An 18,522-nucleotide genomic window follows, 5' to 3' on the forward strand; every position below is an offset into this window, starting at 1 on the left:
GTGATAATGCTCGCTGGAGACATTTAACCCCTCAAATGCCATGGTCAAACGGCGTATGCCACTGCATCTGAGAACTAAAAAACACCAGTAGTGCGTGCCCCCAGGGCTGAAACGCCGTCCTTTTGCCGAGATTGGGAAAGGCGTTCCTTAGCAGTAAGGCTAGGGCTACACTGCAACTTTTTGTAGCGCAACTGATTGATTTTAACTATTCAACTACAGCTGCAATCCAAATGAATGGATTCAGCTGAATGCAATCTTGTGGCCTGCAGCTGTCATTCAATAGTTAAAATCAATCAGCCGCGCTACAAAAAGTCGCAGTGTAGCCCTAGCCTAATAGGCCTAAGCCTGTACAAGGCTTCCAGGTCTATTACTGCTATATTCCAATGCAGGCCTGAGGATTTCATGTTGTAAGGCAATTGAAGTCTTAAAAAAAGTAAAAAAAAAAATATTTACATTTAAATAATCCCTCCTTTACCCATAATAAAAATAAACAATCAACAAATAAACCTCATGGGCATCGCTAGTCCGAAGATATCTGTACTATTAAAATATGAAAATATTTATTCCATACGGCGATTGTTGGAACGAAAATAAATAAATATGAAAATGGCAGATTCGCCATTTTTTCGTTGCTTAACTTCCCAGGAAAATTTTTATAAAATGTGATGTAAAATGGTATCAATAAAAACTACATTTGTTCCGCAAAATATTAGCCCCCACACAGCTCTGTGGAAATAATTATAAAAAGTTATGAGGAACAGAATATACCGTAATCATAAATAAATATATACCGGTAAATATTTTTTTCCAAAGCTTTTATTTTTTTCCCACTGTCGAAACACCAGAAAAACAACAAATGTGGTATCTCTAAGGCTGGGTTCACACTTGAGCGTTGCGCAAACGCGCGTTTTACGCGCATTTTTATGCGCGTTTTTGTAATAGTAAACGCGCGTTTGACGCGCGTTTGTGTGATTCACTACAGTGTCCTATGGCCACAAACGCCCCAAAAGTCGCTCATGTACTTTTTGGAGCGTCGGGCGTTTTACAGCGCGATCGTACGCGCTGTAAAACGCCCAAGTGTGAACCATTCCCATAGGGAATCATTGGTTTCTCCTTGTTGAGCGTTTTACAGCGCGTAGGAACGCGCTGTAAAACGCTCAGGTGTGAACCCAGCCTAAGGCTTGGGCTCACCGATCTGATCTTATCCCTATCCTGTGGACAACTGGAGTGTCCCTTTAAAGGAGAGCCCCTCTGCATCCACCACCTACACAGAACACAATGGGAGCTATAGCTAAACTAGGGTCAAGGAAAAGGGGGAGCGGTTGCCCATACCAACCAATCAGGACCCAGCTTACACTTTCCAAAATGCTGGCCTCTGACAGCAGCAATCTGATTGGTTGCTATGGACAGCTGCCCCAGTCTTCCAAGAGGTGTCGGAGCGCGCCGCTCTCTCCGACCTTCTATTATGGGATGACAGCGCACGTCAACTAGCCAATCAGAAGGCGCGTTTAAAAAAAAAAAAAAAAAAAAAAAAAAAGGGTTCAAGCAACATCCAGTCAAAATCGGCGTTAGATTCCGTTCGGCTTCCGGGTCTGGGACCACGTGGTATAAGTCCTTGCAGGAGAGCAGCAGCAGTCATGGTCAGGAGCGGCAGCGTGGTGCTGATATTCGGGGGTTTCATGGCTGCCGTGGCGGCCGCTCTGTACCCCATATACTACCACCCGATGGCGCACATAGAGCAGTACAGTGAGTGGCAGCTTTCTGGCTCAAGGGGCGGAGTGTAATGAGCGGCGTCACGTGACTCGAGTGCATGAGAAGGGTCATGGCTGCAGCCTGTGAAGTGCGAGCTCTGCGGGCCATTGTTTTCATCCTTCACAGACTAGTAAATGTTATTTTGTCCGGGTTTTCCTTTTTCTTGGTTTATAGAAGCGCTCCATCTGCTGTGAAACTACAACTCCCAACATGCACACTTAGTAACTCCGTGTGCATTCTGTTTCAGTTACATGTCCTGTTATTGTCGGCATTACGGACAAGGATAGGACTGTTCTATTAGGGACCGGCTGTTCTGTTATGCAAAATACGGTATGTACACGGACGTCATCAGTATTTTTTTGCGGATCGTTTTTTTTTTTTGTGGGCCGCAAAATACATACGTTACTCAGCTATTCTTCTAACTCCCATAGCAGTGATGGGAGGATTTTGGGAGTTGTAGTTTCAGAATATCTGGAGGTTGCTGATCCCTGGTTTATAGGGATGTTGGGAGTTATAGTCTGTTAAACCTGCAGTCTGGCTGTGACTTGCAAGAAATACTGATGGATAATTATGGCTAGAGTTTCAGCGCAGATTCTGTGCCTAAAACCGCGCCAAAGCTGCGCAGCGCTACTGGGGAAAGCCCTCTCAGATGCCGTGGTGACGACAGCGTATGAGGGGTCATTCACCACGTGTCTGCTGTGTAATACTGTAGGCACCTGGCGGCTCTTCTTCTAAGTGGATGCTATCTTTAAACCCTGCACTTGTACCCTATATGTGCAGCGCCCGTTCTGACGTGGTTAACAACATGTGTGCCATAAGACTGGTGCACGTTACTCCAGAATTCTACTTAAAGGGGTTTTCCCCATCACCTACAATGAGAACGGAGCCGGAAAACAAACGGACGGGCACTGCGCATGCACAGCCGCCCTCCATTTATTTCTATGGGGCCGCCGAAAATAGCCGAGCTCTGGCTCAGCTATTGCCGTCTGCCCCATAGAAATAAATGGGAGCATGGGCCGCGCATGCGCGGTGCGCTCCCATTTAGGGTTGTTGCGGGTATCGAAATTTCAATATCCAATCGATACTTTTGTCCCGGTATCGATACGATCCCGGGATTTCCATTTTTTTCGATACTGAGCTGCGCTGTCTAGTATCTCTGAACATGAGCGCGCTGCTCTCAGCGCGCTCATGTTCCCTCAGCAGCACAGGGGAGAAGGAAGCAGTCTCCCCCTCCCCCCTGTGCCACCCTGTGCCACCAATGATAGGACTTTTCCTACACAGAGCGGCACCCAGAGATATCCCAGCACTTACCATTATTCCTGGGCGCTGCTCCGTTCGCCCGCAGTGCCCCATTACAGTCTCCTCTCCTGCTCCACATGCTAATTACTATCAGAGCAATGGGGTGGAGACAGCAGCTTCTCTCCTGGGCGTTCCTACTCCCTGCTCTGCGATTGGACAGCGCTACAGCCAGAGAGAAGGAACGCCCACTAGTGAAGCTGATGTCTCCTCCGCATTGCTCCGATAGTAATTAGCATACGGAGCAGGAGAAGAGACGGTAATGGGGCACAGCGGGCAAACGGAGCGGAACATCGCTGGGCGCCGCTCTGTGTAGCCTAATACTTAAAGCCTGGACTCACGTCTTTAACACATAATACAGGAGGCTAGGGATCGACCGATTATCGGATTTACCGATATTATCGGCCGAGATTCAGGATTTTGAACGCTATCGGTATCGGCATTTATTTTGCCGATATTCCGATAGTGTATGGGAACACAGATCGCGCTGCTGACAGCGCTCTCCGTGTTCCCTCAGCAGCAGCACAGGGGAGAAGGAAGCAGTGTCTCCTCCCCCTGTGCTGCCGCCAATGAGAGGACAGGGGACAAGAGGAGGGGAGGAGCTATGGCCACTGCACCACCAATGAAGCTTAATCTCTCATTTATTCATATACAGGAGGCGGGAGCTGCACAATCACATAGCCGGCTCCCGGCCTCTATGAGCTGTAGCTGCGATCTGCGGTAGTTAACTCCTCAGGTGCTGCGGATCGCAGCTACTTGTCATAGAGGCCGGGAGCCGGCTATGTGATCCTGCAGCTCCCGCCTCCTGTATATGAATAAATTAGAGATTAAGCTTCATAGGTGGCGCAGTGCGCCCCCCCCCCAGTATTAGACATTGGTGGCGCAGTGCGCCCCCCCCCAGTATTAAGCATTGGTGGCGCAGTGCGCCCCCCCCCCCTCCCCCCCAGTATTAGGCAGTGGTGGCGCATAGGGCCCCCCACCCAAGTCGCAGTGCGCCCCCCACCGGATCCCCTGCTCCTCCGATCGGAGCCCCAGCAGTGTAATGCTGGGGCTCCGATCGGTTACCATGGCAGCCAGGATGCTATTGAAGCCCTGGGCTGCCATGGTAAGCTCCATGCTGCTGTGTGCACAAAGCACACAGCAGCAGGGACAGTGTGAGCTCCTATTCACCCTGATAGATCTCTATCAGGGTGAATAGGACAAGGGTTCTAGTCCCTAAGGGGGCTAAAAGTTAGTTAAAAAAATAAAGTTACAAAAATAAAAACACCAAAATATTAAATATAAATGAAAAAGAAAGGTTTACAAAAAAAATTAAAATACACATTAACAATAAACATTAATTTTCAGCAGATTTGTGGGAATTTTAATTTTTTTTTCAAAAATGAAAATTCCCAGAATATCGGTATAAATTATCGGCTATCGGCCTGAAAGCTCACAAATTATCGGTATCGCCCCTAAAAAATCAATATCGGTCGATCCCTACAGGAGGCGGGTTACGGGAGCGGAATCACATTGCTGGCACCCTGCCCCTAACAGGGATCTGCAATCAGCGGCAGTTAACCCCTCAGGTGCCGCATCTGAGGGGTTAACTGCCGCTGATCTGCCAGTACCCGTCTCATGTATTAAGGGGTAATTATCATTGGTGGCGCAGTGCGCCCCCTCAACCCCCCACCCCATTAAAATCATTGGCACAGTGCCCCCACCCCCCAGTATTAAAATCATTGGTGGCAGTGGTCACAGGGTCCTCTCCCCTCCCCCTCATTGGTGGCAGTGGCAGCTTCTGTAAAGCTGTGTAAGCCTGGGGCTCCGATCAGTTACCATGGCAGCCAGGACGCTACTGAAGCCCTGGCTGCCATGGTAACATCCCTGCTGCTGTGTGCACAAAGCACAGTGCAGCAGGGAGAGTGTGAATTCCTATTCATCCTGATAGAGCTCTATCAGGGAGAATAGGACAAGGGATGAAAAAAATCCCAGGTTCTGGCCCCTAAGGGGGAAAATAGTTATTAAATAAAAAGTGTAAAAAAAAAACTGCACCAAAATATTAAGTATGAATCACCCCCTTTCCCAATTTCACATATAAAATGTATAAACATATCACATATCACCACGTCAGAAAAGTCCAAACTATTAAAATATTTAAAAAAATCTATACGGTGAACGCCGGAACAGAAAAAATAAATAAAAACTGTGCGAATCGCGGAATGCACGTGGCTTTTTTGGTTTATTTTTTCGCGTGGTATCGAGTATCGCAATATCAATATTTTTTATGGTATCGAAACCGAATAAAAAATTTGGTATCGCAACAACTCTACTCCCATTTACTTCTATGGGAGCAGCGCTTGGTGGTGGACGGACCCCGGGAAATCCGGAGTCCTCCAGCCACAGCGCTCCGCGCTTAGTCCTAGCGATATGCCCCCATTGTCTGAGATGGGAATACCCCTTTAAGCTTCTGACGTTGCCGCTGCAGCCAAGTAAATAGAGCCGGAGGGGTGGTGTGTGATCTGTTGGGTAAGTACTCGCCAGTTCTTCATTGCAGAGCAATCCCAAGGGTTGACCAGTTTGCTCCGGAAACTGAACAATCCCTTTAATAAATGACCTTTAAAGTCTTTTTAGCTCTATCTTATTTTTACAATAATTTTTGCTGAGCTTTTGCATCATTTTTACCCGATGTGGGCTAGAAGTTTATCAGATATTATTAAACATGGTACAAGCCGTTTTTTTCCCCAGAACCTCTCTATTCTGAGGTGGGGTCCGCATCTATAACACATTTGTGGGATATCCTGTGCCTGGTTAGGCACTGGCGTATTTCACACTGGCGTTTTGGCTTTCCGTTTGTGAGATCCATTCAGGGCTGTCACAAGCGGTCCAAAACGGATCAGTTTTGCCTTAATACATTCTGAATGGAAAAGTATCCGTTCAGAATGCATCAGTTTGCCTCCGTTCCGCTCTGAAGACTGACACCGAAACACTACTTGCAGTGTTTTGGTGTCCGTCTGATGAAACTGAGCCAAACAGGTCCGTCCTGACAAACAATGTAAGTCAATGGGGACAGACCCGTTTTGGCTATGTTACAGATAATACAAACAGATCCGTTCTGAACGGATGCAGACAGTTGTATTATTGTAACGGATCCGTTTTTGCAGATCCATGACGGATCCTCCCAAAACGCAAGTGTCAAAGTAGCCTAAACTGTGAAAAGTAGAAAATTATAGGGCAGATACGGCATGTAGCATAACTTGTGTTTTTTTTATTTATTATTATATATTTTTTTGCCATAAAAAAGTGACTAAACCTTGAAAAATACGAAGATTGGCTAATCAGATATTTCATGATGCGTCGGTATGGTAGTATCATCACAGGCAGGATTAGGCCCCTTTCACACGAGCGAGTATTCCGCGAGTGTGCAATGCGTGATGCGAATGGAATCCGGACCCATTCATTTCAATGGGGCTGTGTACATGTGCATTGTTTTTTACGCAACGATGGCCCCATAGAAGTGAATGGGGCTGCGTGAAAATCGCATCACATCCGCAAGCAAGTGCGGATGCGATGCGTTTTTCGCGGATGGTTGCTAAGGGATGTTTGTAAACCTTCAGTTTTTTATCACGCGCGTGCAAAACACAATAAATTGCATTGCACCCGCGCGATAACAACTGAACGCGATTGCAGGCAAAACTGAATGACTTTGTTTGTTTGCGAAATTGCGCAGTTTTCACTGAACGCATCCGGACCTAATCTGCACACGCTCAGTGACAGAAAGCACCAATATATAGATAACACTGGATCTACCATACATAGTAGGTGATAGTAACAACTTATATACTCTCCTCCCTGCACAATGACCTCTGCGAAGGTCACCCAGCATGCCAGCAATCCTCTACCATGAGTACTCTCCAGGCTACAGGTTCCTATGGTCTGCGGCTTGTGTAAGGGATATCTCTGAACTGCTGTTACGGTGCTTTCATATACAAACTTTACTTGTTTTTTTTTACCAGTAAAATCTAAATGGTTGTGAGAACTGCATTTTCCTTTGGCTTTATTGGATGAACTGTTAATACACCTGAAAAGCACCACAGCTACAGTACGCTGCGTTTAAAAAAAAAAAAAAAGATGCCAGAAAGACAAAATAATTCCACATAATGAGCAAAAAGGCTTGTGTGTCCTGCATTTCATATTTCCCATAGACCTTGAGCTAACATATGGAGCTAGTGTTTTTATGGGGGAAAAAAATGCTGCAAAAAACACCTGACATTGCACAAAAATGCCGCCAAACACCTATGTGGGAAAACGGCCTAATGAGAGAAGCTGCACAGTAAACATAACACAGTAAATGCATTATAAAGGGTCACTGAGTTTTCATAGAACTTTTAATGTCATAGAGACGTTTCAAAAGCTTTGATTGTTGGGGGTCTGAGTGCTGAGACCCCCACAAATCCTTAGAACGAGGAGGGAAAAGCCCTTGGATGTGGAATGCAGGGGATGGAGTCAAGCCAGGCCCATAGACTTCTTTCTATTGAGTCAGGCTCGCTTCTTCTCCTGCAGCCAGGCGAGACAGCGCGATACGTGAGCGCTTCTTTCTCATTCTAGGGATCATGGGGGTCTCGGCACTCAGACCCCCACCAACCAAAACTTTTGACATGTCTCTATGACATATAAAATGTTTACTGAAATTCAGTGACCCTTTATATGTTTTATTATCTGGTTTAATTAGTAAAAAAAACGATAAGTGACACAATTCCGTTAATGTGATGCCATGTCCCATAGAAATGTATTGGGGCCCTGGATGGTCGCTACTCTGTGTCTATGGGAGATCATGCCTGTGGTAAATGTATATGCCGGTGGCGCCATGTCACCCTATGTGCTAAGATTTTGTTTCTATATTTTTTTTTTTTTAGAGAAAGAACAAGTAGTAAACCGGGCAGGAGTCATCCAGGACGATGTGCAGCCACCAGGTATACACATATCTATCAGAGGAGGAAGCCGTCCTGCCATCCACATCCATGGCTACTATGCAGGACAGACCTCAGTAGTCACTGGTAGAGGACAATATTGGGCCTCATTTACATGGCACCATGTTGCCCATAAGATTCACCCACAGTGGAGTCTCAATTTTTTCCTGAACTGAAAACTCAACCCTAATTGAGACTTGGGGGTAGTCCCATCTTGGACATTGGGGGCATATTGTTTGGATAGGCTCCCAATGTCTCATAGGTGTGGGACCCGACTCTGGGACCAGCACCTATACTTAGAACGGAGCCCACAAAGTGTCGGAGGGCGCAACGCATATGCGCAGCTGTCCTCCATTCATTTCTATGGGAATGTGCACCAATCCCATTGGACTGAATGGGAAGCGCACCGCGCAAGTGCGGCCACTGCTTCATTCACTTCTATGGGGCTTACGAAAATAACCAAGCGCTATTTTCAGCGGTCCCAAATACATGAATGGAGGGCACTTTGCGGGCTCCGTACCTATCAGACATTGGGGGCATATCCTAGCGATATGCCCCCAATGTCCAAGATGGGAATAACCCTTTATATAATATATAGGCTGGGTTTGCATGCAGTGGGCACAACCCCGTCAAACCACGGTGATTAATTAGCCACGTGAATTTGGAGCTTAAAGGGGTTGTCTCACTTCAGCAAATGGCATTTATCATGTAGAGAAAGTAAATATAAAGCACTTACTAATGTATTCTCATTGTCCATATTGCTTCTTTTACTGCCTGGATTCATTTTTCCATCACATTATACACTTCTCATTTCCATGGTTACGACCACCATGCAATCTGGTGGTCGTGCTTGCACACTATAGGAAAAAGAGCCGGCCTGTGTGCACTGTCACATTCCTGGCCACCAGAGAGGCTGGCGCTTTTTCCTGGAGTGTGCACCACGACCACCACTTCTGGATTGCAGGGTGGTTGTAACCTCTGGATATGAGCTGTGTATAATGTGATGGAAAAATTAATCCAGTCAGCAAAGGAAGCAATATGGGCAATCACAATACATTAGTAAGTGCCTTTGTATTAACTTTCTCTACATGATAAATGCCATTTTGAAATGAGAAAACCTTGTAGAGGTAATATCTTTAGATTTGTGAGGTGCTGCACCGAAACCCGGCCTTAGGGCTCATGCACATGACTGTATGCCCTCCGAAACATACGGTCCGTGTGCGGGCCAGGAATCAAGAAAATTAAAATATGTAAATATATTCCCAATTACCTTTCATTAGGTATAATGGCTCATTTTGTCAAGGGGGCGATCATCAGGGGAAATAAAAAGGCCGCCGTGCTATCAGTACACACAAAACCTGTCCTAATCACACAGGAGGACAAGTTACTTCACAACACTGAGCTAAAGAGCTGCCTCATCCTCCTCTCTGCTCTGCTTGTCAGGGATTATGATTACTGTTGAGCGAACTTGTTTTTTAAGTTTGGCGTCGGGTTATCGAAGAATCGAGTTATGGATTCTAAATTCCATTATGGAATCCATAATGCGATTCTTCGATAACCCGAACTTTAGACGTCGAGCTTAAAACACAAGTTCGCTCAACACTAATTATGATCCTGAATACAGCTGATAAGATCTTCAGATGAATCTCTGTGGGAATGGAGTTTGAGGAGACATGAAGAGAGGAGGGTGGGGATAATGAGCAGCAGCACTTGTATGCAGTCTCCATTACCACAGTCTGTCCTGTCCAGCCTCTCTTCATGTCTCCTCATGAACTCCATTCCTAAAGAGATTCAGCTAAAGATCTTATTATCTATATTCAGGATCATTATCCCTGACAAGTGGGAGAGGAGGATGAGGCAGCTCTTTGGCTCAGAGTTCAGAAGTGACTTGTCCTGTGTGGTTAGGACAAGTTTTTTGTGGACCTATTAGACAGGGGCCATTTTATTTCCCGGGATGATTGCTCCATAGACAAAACAAGCCATTATAACTAAAGAAAGGTATTTCCAGGACGTCCCTCCATGACAGCACCCATGGAGGTTGTCCTATTGGTCTCTGTAGGGACAGGAAGCGAGAGAGATTAAAAGGCCCCCACCCCTCCCACTCTCCAGTGTTCTTCCTGTCCCTACAGGGATGGGAGCCGAGAGAATCTTTTCCCTGCCCTGGGAATCTATATGTGGCCGAGCCTGGTCGGGGGGGTCTCCCTCTCCTCTTCAGGCTTCGGGGGCCCTAAAAGCTAGCACCTCTCTGGGTAGAGGTCCCCTGGCTTCCCCAGATACCTTCTTTTCTGGCCGCATCGGCGAGGAGCTGAAAGCGGTCGGGAGCGCTGTTTGGTGGCCGCGGTATCAGGGAGCCGAGGCCGCTTCTTCCGGGTTCGGGAGCTCTGGGATCGGCTGCGGCTCCTGCGCTCGGCGCTCCTCCCGTTCGGCGTGCAGCCCATGTGACCGGAAGTGCGGGTCACATGGGCGAAAGAAAGATGGCGGCGCCCAGGGAACGCCGAGCCCGGCGGATGCACGCAGGGGGGGTCGACTCTGCATGGCATTGAGTCCCCCCCCACCTGGAAATAAGGAGACGGAGCCGCGCGGCAACGGGTGGACCAGGTAGGACTTAAATTGAATGTCAGTTTGCTGTCCAGGTGTGGTATGGAGGTCCAGATGTCAGCTATGCAGGACACTAGCGCAGACATCCCTACCCCGAGTCATGTAAGTAAAGTGAGATGTATCCAGGTCCCTCTCCTTTATTCCTTACGCTGGGCTAATGGTCTCTCTCTCTTCCTATCAGGGGGAGAAAGACACCACGGTTAAGTCGCTGGGAGAACCTAAAAAGAAACCCAGAAGATGTGCGCTATGCTCAAAGAGACTGGGGGAGGCATATATAAAAGCCCTGTGTAGTGACTGCCTAGCAAAGATCCTCAGAGACGAACAATCCTCCCTTCTGGCAGACCTGAGAGTGATTGTGAAAGAGGAGATCCAGGCGGCCAGCTCTAGTGTAGCGCAGAAACCCTGTGCCGTCTCCCCTCCCCCCAAAAGACCCCGTGTGCTCAGGGAGTCGGATTCTGAAGAAGAAGGCTTATACCTTTCAGAAGGGGAAACCTTAAAGGGGGACGACGACGCTCAGGGTTCCTCCCATATGGCCGACGATCAGAGAAGATATCTCTTCTCACAAGAAGATCTAGATCCCCTCCTGTCGGCTGTAAGACAGACTATGGATATAGAGGAAGAGGAGCAGACTCGCTCGATACAGGACGAGATGTTCGGCGGCTTAAAAGCTAGGAAGAAAAAATTGTTCCCGGTGAACGAGAATTTGAAGGACCTAGTCATAGACGAATGGGCTGACGCCGATAAGAGAATGTATATACCGCGGGAATTTAAGAACAGGCTTTTGTTCAACCCGGAGGACACAAAACTGTGGGATGTAGTCCCTAAAGTCGATATCCAGGTGGCGAAGGTGGTAAAAAGAACCACCCTCCCCTTTGAGGACTCAGCCCAGTTAAAGGAGCCAATGGATCGGAAGATCGACGGTTTGCTCAAAAGAGCATGGGAAGTTTCGGCCAATAGCATTAACACCAATATTGCTGCTACGTCCGTGGCCAGATCTCTGTGTCTTTGGGTGAACCAGCTGGAAGAACATCTTAGGCAAGACACCCCTAAGGAAGAGATCCTGGCGTCATTACCCCTATTTAAGATGGCTGCATCCTTTGTAGCAGACGCCTCAGCAGAGTCCATAAGATTTGCAGCAAAAACAGACTCCCTAACCAATACGGCAAGGAGAGCCCTGTGGCTAAAACCCTGGTCGGGGGATATAGCCTCCAAGAATAAACTATGCGCCTTACCCCTTAAAGGTTCTCACCTCTTTGGTCCGGTACTGGATGAGATCCTGGAGAAGACAGCGGACAGAAAGAAGGGGTTTCCGGAGGAAAAAGGAAAGAAACCTTTGCCCTTTCGTAAGACAACCGGCAGCTTCCAGGGCACTCCCAGAGGTAAAGGGAAGACTGGAAGGTGGAGCTACCCCAAAGGGGGAAAAGGTCGAGGTTTCCTTTTTAACCCCAATTCCAAGCCTGAGAAACAATGACGCCAGGCCAGTAGGGGGCAGACTCCAGTTCTTTTGGGAAGAATGGACCAGGATAACCAAAAACCAATACATCCTGGAATCCATCCGAACGGGGTTCAAGATAGAGTTTCGCCTTCCTCCTCCTCATCTATTCCAGACCACAGTCTTTCAATCGACCTCTCTGCAGGACCAGCTCCTGACGGACATCCAAAAACTTCTGACTTTAGGCGCAATCGTACAAGTCCCTCCTTCAGAGGAGTTCAAAGGTCACTACTCAAAACTCTTCCTCATCACAAAACCAGATGGCTCCAAGAGAACCATCATCAATCTGAAATTTCTCAACAAATGGATAACACATCATCATTTCAAGATGGAATCAATAAAATCGGCAATTCCGTTGATAAGCCCAGGGGCGTTCCTATGCACCCTGGATCTAAAGGACGCATATTATCACGTCCCCATTCACCCTCATTGTCAGCAATATTTGAGGTTCGCAATCAAGAAGGACGGAAGGATTATGCATTTCCAGTTCCAATGTCTCCCGTTTGGAATTTCATCAGCCCCACGCATCTTCACAAAGGTAGTGGCGGAGATAGTTGCCTATCTAAGACAGAGACAGGTAACTATAGTTCCCTACCTAGACGACTTTCTGCTTGTGGCAGACTCAGAGGAGGAGTTAGAGCTTCACAAAGGAAGGACTCTATCTTTACTCACTCGTCTAGGATGGAAAATAAACCTGGAGAAATCGGACCTACAACCAGCAACGCAAAAGAAGTTCCTAGGAACCCTCCTAAATTCCGTGACCCAGTACTCTCTTCTTCCCCAAGACAAGCAGGTCAGCATAAGGGAAAGAATAAGAGCCTTCAAACTAAAGAAAAAACGGACTCTGCGGGAAGCCATGCAGGTCCTAGGACTGATGACCTCATGCATCACAACTGTTCCTTGGGCCCAGTTCCATACAAGAACCCTCCAGGCGGAGGTCCTCGCTTCTTGGGACAAGGACCACAGATCACTAAACACCAAGGTATCTCTTTCAGACGGGGCGGTAAACTCCCTCTCCTGGTGGTTGGTAACAGAAAACCTGTCCCGAGGAGTTGCCTGGAACACGATACCGCTCAAAACATTAACCACGGACGCAAGCAGCCATGGTTGGGGAGCCCACCTAGGGGACCAGTTCTTTCAGGGCAGTTGGTCCGACGCAGACGCCCTAAGATCCTCAAACTACAGGGAATTGAAAGCGGTCTGGGAGTCCCTAAGAGCGGCAGAACATCTCCTCATAGGTCATCATGTCCGAGTGCTATCGGACAACGTAACAACAGTTTGCTACATAAAAAGACAAGGAGGGACGAAGAATCCTCATCTCCAGGACCTAGCGAATCTCATCTTCAGCTGGTCAGAGGAGAAGATCTTGTCCATTTCAGCCACACACCTGAAGGGATCTCTCAATTACACAGCGGACTTTCTCAGCCGACAATTAGTCAGGCCAGGGGAATGGAAGTTGAACCAGGAGGTATTCCAAATGATTTGCCAACAGTGGGGGAGACCTCAGGTGGATTTATTTGCGTCCAGCAGAAATACTCAGCTGGACTATTTCTTCTCGCTAGACCCAAGAGGAGGACCACTGGCGGTGGATGCTCTTTCCCAACCTTGGGATATGAGCCTAGCCTACGCTTTTCCCCCACTTCTCCTCATACCGCTAATCCTGAAGAAATTGAGAGGGTGCTCATCCACGCTGATCTTGGTAGCTCCAGCTTGGCCCAAGAGAGCCTGGTTTTCGGTTCTAAAGACCATGTCCATCAGGGAACCAATAACCCTTCCAAGAAGACAAGACCTACTATCACAAGGTCCTCTGTTTCACCCCAACCTGGACAAACTGAACCTTACAGCATGGATCCTGAGAGGCAAACCTTAAGGAACAAGGGACTCTCGGACAAGGTAATTTCAACTTTACAGAGCTGCCGCAAACCTATTACAAGAGCAATATACAACAAGATTTGGAAAAAGTTCTCATCCTGGTTGTCACAGAACCAGGCAGATGCCAGATCCCCCACGGTGGGTTGCATTTTAGAGTTCCTTCAGGAGGGGTTTGATGCAGGTCTGAAACCCAGCACACTCAAAGTACAGGTCTCGGCACTCAGCTGTTGTCTCGATACTCCCCTTGCAGATCATAGGTGGATTAAAAGCTTTCTAAAAGCAGCTTCCAGATTGAGGCCCACTTTAAGACAGTCGGTTCCCCCCTGGAGTCTGAACGTAGTTCTAGAAGGATTATGCGATCCTCCGTTTGAGCCGATTGGGCAGATATCCGAAAAATTTCTGTCTCTCAAAGCAGTGTTTCTTCTGGCTATAACCACAGCCCGCAGGATAGGGGAAATCCAAGCCTTGTCAATTAAACAACCTTATTTAAGGATTTTGGATGACCGCATAATCTTGAAGCCAGACCCAGCCTTTCTACCTAAGGTGGTCTCTGCTTTCCATAGAGAACAAGAGCTAACACTCCCTTCATTTTGTTCCCTCCCCAAAAATATACAGGAGGAAAGATTCCAGAGGCTGGACGTTAGAAGAGCAATCCTGGCCTATCTGGACAGAACCAGTTCCTGGAGAAGATCAAGTAATCTGTTCATCCAGTTCGGTGGGAAGAATAGAGGCTTGAAGGCCTCAAAACAGACGCTGGCTCGGTGGATTAAGGACACCATCAGAGAAACATACAGGCTGCAAGAAATAGCCTGCCCCTTAAATCTGAAGGCACATTCCACGAGAGCAATGGCAACTTCCTGGGCCGAAAGGGCCGACGCTACAATTGACCAGATTTGCAAAGCGGCAACCTGGTCTAGCTTCCTGACTTTTGCCAAACATTACAGGCTAGACGTTTTGGCCGGACAGGACTTGGCCTTTGGGCGGAAAGTCCTTCAGGCAGTAGTCCCCCCCTAGGAGATTCAGTTGTTAGTTCTCCATGGGTGCTGTCATGGAGGGACGTCCTGGAAATACTGGTTTAGTTTACCGGTAAATCCTTTTCCAGGAGTCCGACATGACAGCACCCTGTACTACCCTCCCCGTTATGCTGGTTCCAGCCTTGTATGCAGTGTGAATATAACATTGTATTAATAAAGGTGTTGGATCCTATCCGGTGTAGTAATTTGGTAAAACACTGGAGAGTGGGAGGGGTGGGGGCCTTTTAATCTCTCTCGCTTCCTGTCCCTACAGAGACCAATAGGACAACCTCCATGGGTGCTGTCATGTCGGACTCCTGGAAAAGGATTTACCGGTAAACTAAACCAGTATTTTGGAATATATTTATAATAAAAATAAACAATAAAAAAAAGCATAAAGATCATAGGCATCGCCATGTCCCAAAATGCCTGAACTATTAAAATATGAAAGTATTTATCCCAAATGACGACAGACATGGCAGATTAGCCATTTTTTCATTGTTTCACTTACCCAAAAAATAGAAAAAAAATGATCAAAAAGACACACATACTCTAAAATGTAATCAATAAAAACTAAAGATCATCCCGCAAAAATGAATCCACTACACAGCTTCGTCGACATAACTTAAATTTTTTTTATGAAGTCTGAATATGGCGATGAAAAGATTTTTTTATTTTATTATTTTCAAAGTTTTTTTTTTTTTTTGGTGTCGTTGTAAGGGTCTATTTACGCGTCCGTAGTAGTTTGCGAATCCGCAGAACACTGGGCCTGCACCCCAGGAGAAATGTCTATTCTTGTCCGCAGGCATCCCACGTGGTAGTAGCTGATTCGGGGGGGGGGGGGGGGGGGTGTGTGTGTCGTGGCATCTCTTCACAAGCCCGAAACCCCCCCCTTTCCCCCGAATCAGCTACCACGTGGGACGCCACGTCGGCTACTTCTGATACAGCCGCGCCGCCGACTGAGGGAAGAAGTCCACAAAGGAGGAAGTATCCATAGATCGGCGATCTGTAATGTAAAATATATATGACAATGACAACAACTAACCGTCATAATCAAATGTCATATTATAAGGGACACTCTAATATGCAAAATTGATACCCAAAACAAAGTAACCCATTAAGCTACTACCATTGAAAGGAGCGGTCTGAATTAAGACCTGATTACAAGGCACCACTCCATGAAGCATTGAACAAACTCCTTTTTAATGGGATGGGATACACACATATATATACCCAAATATTTTTGCACATTAGACTCTTTTTACACATGGATTAAGCTTTGAGGATTAAATATATAAAGAGAGACTTCTGACCTACTATTTTTCAATTTTATAACAACTTTTACTATCTTATTTACCATCTTCTATTTTATTTTTTATCTTCTATCCTGCATTCTATAGTTTTTTTGGGTCTATATCATATATATCTTAATAAATTCTGAATATATTAAACCACTATTGTTACTGTTCCATTGCTGCCACCTAGAGACGGTTGTGATGATTACCACCTATGAACATCACTACTCCCTGTTGAACTAATACAGGGGGCACTGAGACTACTATTGTCAATACCATTACCAAATTCTGTGGTTCCATCACGGGGATTTATAACTGAGATCCACAGTCCCTATTGTGGGACAGATATCCTGTTGTTATTGACACTAGCACTCACCCTATTGTCTGGTTTTAACATATACCTGTGAACATTTTTTTTAACGTAATTACGTGGGCAAATAAATTATGTTTTAACCTTGAATCCATGCGACAGCAGATATTAGTGTGCCATCCATTTCCTATCTCCGTTTGCTTTTTTAATAATACGTAGGCGACGGGTATGCCTAGGATAGAGCACCTATACCCAATAGCCTGAGGTAGGTGAGCCGCTTACTCTTAATAAATAATAATGAACCCTTTTGTGCTTTTCCCACTCTAGGTTTGAAAGTATGGAGTGACCCGTTCTCGAGGAAGTGAAACTGTGTGCTAGGAAAAAAAAAAGCATCGAAACGTGTCCAAGGCTTCAGCTGAGGAGATGTTTTTTGGCGAGGTTTTGTACATATGTAATAAAATTTAGACTTTTTAGACTCTGGAATAAATCTGTTATCATATTAAATATCTATGTAAAAGGAACCTCGGGTGTCATGGATGAATGTTACTTCCATCATTGTTTAGGGGGTTTAAATCGAATTGCCAACAGGGCTGTGGAATCGGAGTCGTTATAAAATGGACCGACTCCAAAAATATATAATAAATTGCTACAGTTCAATGCAGTATGTGCTGAATATATTTTTATAAGAATTTGGGGAAATGTCCTATAAATGTCTGTTCTATTCCTGATCTAAGGATCTAGGCTTTTAGTTGAGATGAATGTGCGCTGCCCTTTATGTAGATGCTCAGTAGTGAAGCTCCTCCACTACAGATCAGAGGATAAAGGCACTGGGAAGGAATGGCTGCACTCATCTCAGATCTGCTACAGAAAACGGGATTTGGCCTCTTGCACACGAACGTGTGATGGCCGTGCCCATGCTGAGAACCGCAAATTGAATGGGGTCTGCGATCCGTCCGTACCTCAAAAAGATAGGACAAGTTCTATCTTTTTGCGGAACGGAACACCACGAAAGCACTCTGTAGTGCTTCTGTTCCGTGGTTCCGTTCTGTTCCGCACTGCTTCTCTGGATTTGCGGACTCATTCAGGTGAATGGGTCCGTATCCGTGGTGCGGAATGCACACGCCTGGTGTCCTGTGTATTGCGGACCCAATATGGCGACGGGGGACGGAGGCCTTAAAGAGGTTTTCTCACTAGTTACAAAGATTGGCTTTCAACAGCATTTTCTAAATACATTAATCAGTATTTTTTCTTTAGTCATGAACTACAGTCTAGACCAGGGGTGCACAACCTGCGGCCCTCAATACCATTCTATGCGGCCCCCAGCCATCTATGTCTATATCTTGTGGCTGCTCACATGAATCTTTCATGTATTGTCCCATTAGATGGGAGTACTGGAAGTGTAACTAGACATTTAGAATATATACTGTATGTTCAATATGCCATAAATATAGGATTTCACTTGGTGATACCCCTTTAAAGATTATTTTCGGCCCTTGGAATTGTTTCAGGTTGACAATGTGGCCCCCAACCAGAAAAGGTTGTGCACCCCTGGTCTAGACAGTTCAGCAGGTCTCACTGCACACAGGTTTCTATGGTCACCTGCAGACCTGATTAGCTGAGAGCAGGGGTGACCTCACCCCCACGGAATGATGGGACGGAGCTCTGAGGGAACTTATAAGGTTTAGCAAGATTACCTGCAGTAAGCAAAAGGTCCAAGTGTCGTGGGGACCGAGAAGCAGGGCTTTACCTGTAATTGTGTTAGAGATCACAATCTTCTGCTCTGTCGGAGTAAGTTAATATATTCTAATAACTGCTGGAGACCCCCCCCCCCTCCTTCCACAGCCTGAGAAGACAGAGTGAGTGCAAGCTGCCTGTCAGCCAGTGCATCAATGTGCTGAGAAAACCTCTTTAAGACAAGTACTTCTTAGGCCTCTTGCCCACGACC

General features: G+C 46.5%; 1 protein-coding gene across 1 annotated transcript; it reads left to right on the top strand.

Moving 5' to 3' along the window:
• Positions 1-1,596: 1,596 nt before the first annotated feature.
• On the top strand, positions 1,597-17,052 carry LOC122940174 (small integral membrane protein 20-like). Its single transcript, XM_044296606.1, has 3 exons — positions 1,597-1,746; positions 7,944-8,000; positions 16,905-17,052. The coding sequence occupies exons 1-3, from the start codon at positions 1,638-1,640 to the stop codon at positions 16,940-16,942; spliced, it is 204 nt and encodes a 67-aa protein (XP_044152541.1). The 5' UTR covers positions 1,597-1,637; the 3' UTR covers positions 16,943-17,052.
• Positions 17,053-18,522: the final 1,470 nt, after the last annotated feature.

Source organism: Bufo gargarizans, chromosome 1, assembly GCF_014858855.1.
Source record: "Bufo gargarizans isolate SCDJY-AF-19 chromosome 1, ASM1485885v1, whole genome shotgun sequence".
Taxonomy (NCBI): Eukaryota; Metazoa; Chordata; class Amphibia; order Anura; family Bufonidae; genus Bufo; species Bufo gargarizans.